This window comes from Xiphophorus hellerii, chromosome 9, assembly GCF_003331165.1.
Source record: "Xiphophorus hellerii strain 12219 chromosome 9, Xiphophorus_hellerii-4.1, whole genome shotgun sequence".
Lineage (NCBI taxonomy): Eukaryota > Metazoa > Chordata > Actinopteri > Cyprinodontiformes > Poeciliidae > Xiphophorus > Xiphophorus hellerii.
In genome coordinates, this window is record NC_045680.1 from 18,951,313 (window position 1) to 18,959,290 (window position 7,978).

Consider the following 7,978-nt stretch of genomic DNA (forward strand, 5'->3'; position numbering starts at 1 on the left):
CCTGCTTGTATCAGTCTGTCTGTATCAGCCTGCTTGTATCAGTCTGCTTGTATCAGCCTGCTTGTATCAGTCTGTCTGTATCAGTCTGTCTGCATCAGTCTGTCTGTATCAGCCTGCTTGTATCAGCCTGCTTGTATCAGTCTGTCTGTATCAGTCTGTCTGCATCAGTCTGTCTGTATCAGTCGGCTTGTATCAGTCTGTCTGTATCAGCCTGCTTGTATCAGTCTGTCTGTATCAGTCTGTCTGTATCAGTCTGTCTGTATCAGTCTGTCTGTATCAGTCTGCCTGTATCAGTCTGTCTGTATCAGTCGGCGTGCATCCGTCTTTCTAAAAAGCACAACATTAACTATCTGTAATGACTACAAAAATAGCAGTTGCAAAAGTTTACTCCATCCTTAGCAGACTTAGACTGATCTGGCAGCCTCAATAAGCATAGCTTTATTTCAGTAACACAGACATTTATTTGAGAAAACAACCTTAGGAACACCCCCTTGTGAAAGTGTAGATGAATGACAGCCTCTGATGAAGTTCTATATATCACATTTATTCATGTATTGAGGTTTACTTTCTTAATTTGTTGAAATCCACTCATCAAAGGTGGCACACAGGCTTCAAATATGTGACAGATGGGAACTGAATAACACCTCTCTGTCAAGTTTTGTGTTCTGTAATCAACCTTTAACCTTTTCTGTTTGTGCTTTATCCTTTGTGTGTGTTTTAGCAACTCTAGAACAAGAAAACATGCAAATTTGCGTACAACATCCTTGCAGGAGGACTTAATGTGTTTCTATTGAAATTTTTCATAATAATTTCCTTTTATCCTTATTTTTTTCATTTTTCAAACTTCAACATTTGTTATGTGTGATTGTAGGTGCACATAAAAATAAAAAAATTTAAAAAAATGCTAAATTTGAAGAAGTAAAAGGTTTTCTGACAATCTTATGCAGCTTTCTAGATTCATCTTTGAAACTAGAGAGTTAATTGTATAAGACCAAAGAACAGGCTGAAATCTGCTATTGAGAAAGCAAAACAAGATCTTATGAGTCCAAATTAATATCAGCAAGTTTAGTTATCATTGATGGCCTATAATGTTACAGTGAGCCCCACTGAGACAATGGGCTAAACATTAAAACACATACATTAGTGAATATGCAAATATAGAAAAATCAATCCACCATTTATCCATGGAGAGTCACAGGGAGCTGATGTTCACATTCAACAGTCACAGGGCAAGATCAGGTCAACCCTGTACAAGTCACTAGTCCATACAGGCCAACATAGAGACACACAGAACCTGCAAACTGACCAGGGTTCAAACCCAGGACCTCATTGCTGCAAGGCAGCAGTGCTACCAACTCCACCACTGCAGTCCAATATGAAATGTGCTCTGAAAAACAATTACACCAAACGATAGGCATTTTACCTGTTTTATTTTATTTTTTTTAAGTTAAAACAACAAACTCAAATGTATATATGCTACATGCAATGCTATTATTCATTGGAGTATTTATTGTGGAATGTGCTTTACGCCAGTGATAAGCTATTAGAATATTAGCTTTTAGTCTATTAGCAGTTTACTATTTTTTCAGACAAGTATTTACAAAAGATTTATTCCATTTCCAAGGTCTATATAACATTTTCCATATCTGCTATAGTAGAAATGAAACAACTCCCAAGTTTTAAAACACGTTTTATTGCCTTTCATCTTGCGATGAAAGAGCAAACACAGACAGACACAGAAACAGTACAAGAAATATGATGTGTTCCACTTAGCATTGTTTTTGCTTGCGAATCTTTTTTATCCAGGACACATATTTTGATACATCTGTATAAACATTAGGGATATTTGGGTCACACTCCCTGTTGAAAGACACAATGCCTGCAGCTGTCGCTCCACACACTAGAGGTCCTCCTGAATCACCCTGTGAAGAAAGCAGAGCTTGATAAGTTTTGTCTGTTATGCAACACTTGGCAGAAATACTTTTAGAGACATATGCACCTTGCAGAATCCTGCTTTTGCGTTATGTCCACCTGCACAAATCACATTGTTTGGAAGATTGAGCTTCAAAGATTTCCATTTAGTTTTACATTCCTTCAGATTTGTTAAGGTCACTTCAGCCATTTCCAGCACATTGGAAGCTTTACCACCAGCTCTTGTGTAGCCCCAGCCAACAACGCGACACTTAGCTTTATCTTTCACTTTCATCTCACCCTTCGGTATTTGGATTGGCTGCACTTTGTTGTTGAGTTGCACTTTCTTAGACAGCTATTAGTGAAAGAAAAACATAATGAGAGATTTAAAACTTAAAGGTTTCAGAATACTCACTAAAATTTAAAAGTAAGGGAACTTGCTTTGAGAAGCATAATGTCATTGCCAGATGTAACACTGTTGAAATCTGGGTGCTTGCACCGGGTTACATTATATCTCATTGTGCCATCATCAACTTTCTCGAGGTTGTGAGTTCCAAGTACAACACTTATAGGGTTACTAAATGAAAAAAAAAGAGATTTCGTCTTTATTATTTGAATAAAAGTAGCATTTACAAAATGTCAAAATACCAAAAGTCTTGTAAAACTCACAGTTTATCACAGTGTGCAGCCGTAACCACAAAGTCTTCACTGATGAGAAATCCCCCACACATATGCTGACCCTTGTTGTTCTGAACCGAAGCCACATAAAGCATCAAATGATCAGGTACTTTTTTGCCATTAATAATATCAGTCCCATGAGCTGTAAAAGCAAGAATACAAATAAGCATAGGTTTCTATTTCAACAAAGAACAATATATAGATTTTAATACCTTTTTGTCTGAGGACTGCCAGAACAAGGAAGAGCATTAAGACCCACCATGTCGCCATCATTTTTATCATCATCCTCGTATATTGTTGGCTGAGGATTGAAGTATTCTCTTATATACAGCCTGTGGTTTTTATCGAACATGTCAGTGAAGCCCCCCCTGTCTATGTGCGATCACTGTGCACCCGTGGTCAGTAAACCAATGGGAGCTCATTGGGTTTAAGTTACAGTAAACAGAACGTATGTGGTTCTTGCTGGAAAACTTGAAGCACATATGCTCTGTGCAGTTAAAGGGTGAGCTCAGCTCAGCATAATTTTTAAAAAGTAGATGACAAACTGAAACCACTCTCTGAGGTTTTAGGTCTAAAGGTCTCTCTTCAAACCCTTGCCCTCTGAGTACCTTGACGCAATAGTTTTCACAGTCTCAGGCTACCAGTCTCTGTGAGTAAGAACAGTGGAGCAAATAGCGAATCTACGAAACGCCTCTGTGATTTCATGAAGTTACATTTCACAAAATCCATTACACTATTTCTGTCTTAGCACAAATGGCATTATCAATAAGCCATTTCTTTTTAAATCTCCTATTCACTGAGCCTCCTCAAAGCTGTCATCTGAAGTCTGAAGGACCATTATGACTCATCAAGTCTCTTCTCCGAAACACAGATATGACTCAGTTAGTGATAGACATTTTGAAAAGGTAACTAATCTAATAGGGTCAGTTTAAATCATAGAAACTTCTAAAATTACACGAAACAAACATATGCATGAGAAGCACTTAATGCTCAGCCATAGCGGTGATGTCTGCATGTCAACAGGGTTCATCAGGCCTGGGTGAGAGCAAAGGTGCAGGATTATGTATTGGCACAATGAAGGAATGGTAAAGCCACATTGTGAGATTTTGAACAGGCCTGTCTAAAGACTGGAATTCCTAATTTCTCCCAGCAAAAGTATGTTTAGCAGAAATAGCAGCCTATCAAAAAACCCAAAGGTTTACTCAATTCAAACTTCCACCAAACTGAAAGAGAGCTCTGTCTGGATTGTCAGCAGCACATATCATGAGTAATCAAATCATAAACAGACAATCATCAATACCTCTTTCAGGCATGGATTCAAACAGAAAGCATGGTATTAAGATCTGAATCACTATGGCCTGGGTGAGAGCAAACCTGCTGAGTCATGCAGACAGATGTGCAACAACCTTAGAAGTAGTCATTTTCCAGAGAGGGGTTTATTTCTGATTCGTCTGGGTCATATCAGATGATATTTTTGAAGATTTCTTTAAAGCATTCTAATGAGATCAGTTCTGAAGCAGCACATCACCTTTACAATGAGAATCAAACACAACTCCTGTTAACCTGTAATTTTACATGCAGGATGCATGTAAGCATAGCTTAATACTCTTTACACAAAACCACTTTTTAATGTAGATCAATGCCAACAAGACACGCGTAAATGTCTCACTTACACCAAGGTTTTGCACGTTTAACCTACACTAAATATTACGGAGCGTGCAAAGAATGCTGCTTTTAATAAACATTGGTTTTGTTTCAATTGACACTATTAATTTGCTGGACTTGTTTTTTTTTTTTTTCTTGCTACACCATGTATGCATTTCCTTGCAATGAAAGATTATCTTGTGAGTGTCATCAAATTAAACCACAAAGCTCCGTGTTCTTTGAAACAAATCTACTGACAAAACTCAAAACCACAACCTATAATCTCTGGAACCTCAGTTTCCTGCTTCTCCATGTTCTCACGGTTGTGAAATGAAGTCAGCAGCCTAACTCAGCGTCAGAACCACATCTTTGATGTTTTTCATCTTCAAAAATAAAATACATGCTCCGGTAAAGCTCCATTAAACCACAGCATTTGGTTAGTTGTTGTTTTTAAGATTTCTAATTTCCTCCATAAATGAAAATAATTGTCAGTAAAAAATTATAATCCGCAGAAGCCACCTCAAGCAGAGACAGGTGGGCACTCACGGTTAGAAAAGAGTCCATAGTGTGACGGACTTTGTGTTAATTTTATCAATTGGTATTCTACCTTTGAAGTCTCATGTCTTTTATTTCCCTGGTTTGCTTAGGCAGTCAGTCTTGCTCCATTTGTAGATGGTGTTTACCATTCTTCCTGTTTTGTCTTGTCTCTTACTCTGTTTCATTGTCAGTGAAAATCAGTCTTGTGCTGGGAAATTTTATGTGTCTACTACAGTTTTCTGGTTTCTGACTTCTGCTTAGTCATTCGTCCAATGACTTGCTCCCCTTTCAAATTTCTAGTTTTCTACTCGTCTCCGTTCAGGAAACAACGTTTAAAACGTATTTCAGGTGCGTCTAAGGTGAAAAAGTTACACACAAACATCAAGTCCCACCACATTTATGAAGAAATGAATTACAGAATATTGGGTAAGACTTTATTTGAAGAGGTTTGCATAAGACTGTCGTGACATTGTCATAAACATCTCATAACACCTGTCATGAATTTGAAGGAGTCTCTATGAATGTTTATGACTGTTGTCATGAAGTGTCAATATTTACCAAATAATGCAAAGTTGACACTTTTAATATAACTTTGCATTATTTGGTAAATATTGACACTTTATGACAACGATCATAAACATTCATAAAGACTCCTTCATATTTACGACAGTATCATGTCAGTCTTATGCAGACCCTTTCAAAGAAAGTGTTACTGAATATTGTTGAAAAGTTCATTTTAACCATTTATATAGATTCATAATTACACAGAGATGGATGTTTTCAAGACTGTATTTCTGCTAATTATAATGATTTTCTGCTTACAGCAAATGAAAAACACAACAGGTAAGATTAGTATATTATTTCAGAATAACAAACTATTTTAATTTTATTGTGAGCCTTAAAGTGTGGAATACCTATTAAAAGGTGTTAATTTGAAAAAGTATGCTAATGGTACATAGATTATCTCCAATGACCTCATGTTCATGGATTTTCTTTTTTTTCAGTTCTCAGGCTTCATGAATACATTTTTGCCCACATCGTTAAGTTCTTCAGGTTGTACCTATTCTGGCTCTTGCCTGCAATTGTCATGTTCTGTGTTTTTCTGTGTATTTATTTAGAGTTTTCTGTGTCCCTGAGTCTCCGTGTTGTCCTGTCCTCCCTTTGATTACTCCCAGGTGTTTCTCATTCCCTGATTACCCTCCTGTGTATTTAGTGTCACCTGTGTGTCTGTGTCTTTGTCGGGTCCTCGTCTAATGTGCGCTCAGTCCTTTGTGTTGTCCATTTGTTATACCAGTTGCTACCGACGTTGAGCCCTGGCTTCCGCTCAGTCGTGCTGCCTGTGTTTTTGGACTATTTTGGACTTTATTTATCATTAAAACTGTCATTTCTCACTTTACCTGGGTCTGCTGCGTCTGCCTCACCACCTCAACACCACCGTTTCATGACATCAATTGCATTCATGTCCTCAATTCAGTACAAATAGTAACCATTCATATTTAAAGTTGAGCCTCAAAATTACTCCATGAATATTATTTTACCATACTTTACCATACCAAACTTACAACAGAAAGTTTCTCATAGTGAAGTAAGGGGAAAAGGAAGCGATGTTTTCAAACATTTAGCCTGATCTCCAATGAAATCCCGGGAAGTCAATTGCCTTAATTATTCACCTAAGAAGCAAATAATAGGAGGACCTATAATTGCACATAAATCTACACTTTTCTGGAAGAGTGACATGAAGAAGAACACTTAAACTTTGCCACTAATCATGTAGAAGATGCAACAAACATGCAAACGTGCAAGAAAGTGCTGCAGTCAGAGAAGACCGAAACTGAACTCTCAGGTCTATTTAAAGCTTTATATGTGACTGAACAATGACTCTGCTTATCACCCTGAGTACGCCTTCCCCACTACGAAATTTAGTGGTGACATTGTTGCCTTTTTGAACAGAAGCTGTTCAGAGTTTATGAGAAGAAGGTAAGTTAGAATAAAACCCCAGATTGGGACAGTTCACCCTCTACTTGGATGATGATAAACCTTCAGCCAGAGCTACAGTCGAATTATTTAAGTCAAAGCATATTAAAGTCTTAGAAGGCTTACAATAAAAAATTGCGACAGCTGTATGCTCAACAGGTTTTGCGTTCTTCAATGTCCTCAATTACTTCTGTTTTGGTAAGATGTCACAACATCCATCTAAGAACAATATTAAGAAATTACGTTAAGCAAATGGGGAAGTAAAAAGGAGCAAACAATTTATTGGAAACTGTTACTGGGTTTATTTGTTATATTCTATGTGGTGGTATGTCAAAAAAAATTATATCCACAAACCTGTATGTATTTTCCAAGTACATAGAATTAGCGATGCATGGCATACATGCAGAGTTATGCACAGCATTAACATTTCCTTTGAAGTTTTATGGTTTTAATCCAAAGTCCTACAAGTAAATAAAATGTATTTAAAACCACTTGACTGTTCAGTCAGATCAGTACATTCAGTACCTGATCAGTAAGAAGCTGGAAGTGGAGATATTGGTAAGATATTGTTTATCTTTGAATAGAAGCAAAATGTGCGGTTGAGATTATTTATCGCTTTGCACAACATTTCTTCATTTTGTGGGTTTCATATTCATCTACACTTCCCCCTCTTCCTGTGTTGCAGTTCTGGTGCACACTCTTGTTCACCAGTTGTTGTTTTTTTTTTGTTTGTGTTTTTCATGTTTTAGCCTTTGGACACATTTGTTTTAAAACATTTGAAGTAGCAAAAGTAAATAGCAATCCACATTTGCCATATGGTTTTGTGAAAACCATACCACATTAAAACAATAGCATGTAGCTTTTATATATAAAAAAAACAGTTTTATTACATACTTGTTAAAACTGTTGCTATGTCGTGACAGTATAATATGAGACTGATAGTCGGAGAAAAAAATCAAGCTCCTTCCTGCACTACTTTAGCAAATACAAATTGCAGAAAAGCATCACTAGCATTCTGCTCAACGGACTAATGGGAGAGAAACAACTTACCATTACAGAAAAACTGCTTATCTGCTGTCATTGGTGGGCATCCTACATAGCCTGAGCATTCATGACAGGCTCTGTTGGGGAGAGCATGTATACACAAGCATGATTGACAACATACTAAAATCTTCCACCTGGTTGTTTCTGATCGAGCTGTGTATATTCACAGTTAGCACTGGGCGAACTGGGA

At 37.2% G+C, this 7,978-nt stretch overlaps 1 protein-coding gene across 2 annotated transcripts; it reads right to left on the reverse strand.

Moving 5' to 3' along the window:
* Nucleotides 1-1,674: 1,674 nt before the first annotated feature.
* LOC116725260 (granzyme B(G,H)-like) lies at nucleotides 1,675-5,134 on the reverse strand. Of its 2 annotated transcripts, XM_032571195.1 has the most exons (6): nucleotides 4,841-5,134; nucleotides 2,802-2,890; nucleotides 2,581-2,731; nucleotides 2,353-2,488; nucleotides 2,000-2,266; nucleotides 1,675-1,922 (listed from the first exon to the last, which is right to left on the reverse strand). In XM_032571195.1, the coding sequence occupies exons 1-6, from the start codon at nucleotides 4,852-4,854 to the stop codon at nucleotides 1,770-1,772; spliced, it is 810 nt and encodes a 269-aa protein (XP_032427086.1). In that variant the 5' UTR covers nucleotides 4,855-5,134; the 3' UTR covers nucleotides 1,675-1,769. The 2 variants fall into 2 exon arrangements, with proteins under 2 accessions (XP_032427086.1, XP_032427087.1); XM_032571196.1 differs by having other exon boundaries at nucleotides 2,802-5,133.
* Between the last annotated feature and the right edge of the window lie 2,844 nt (nucleotides 5,135-7,978).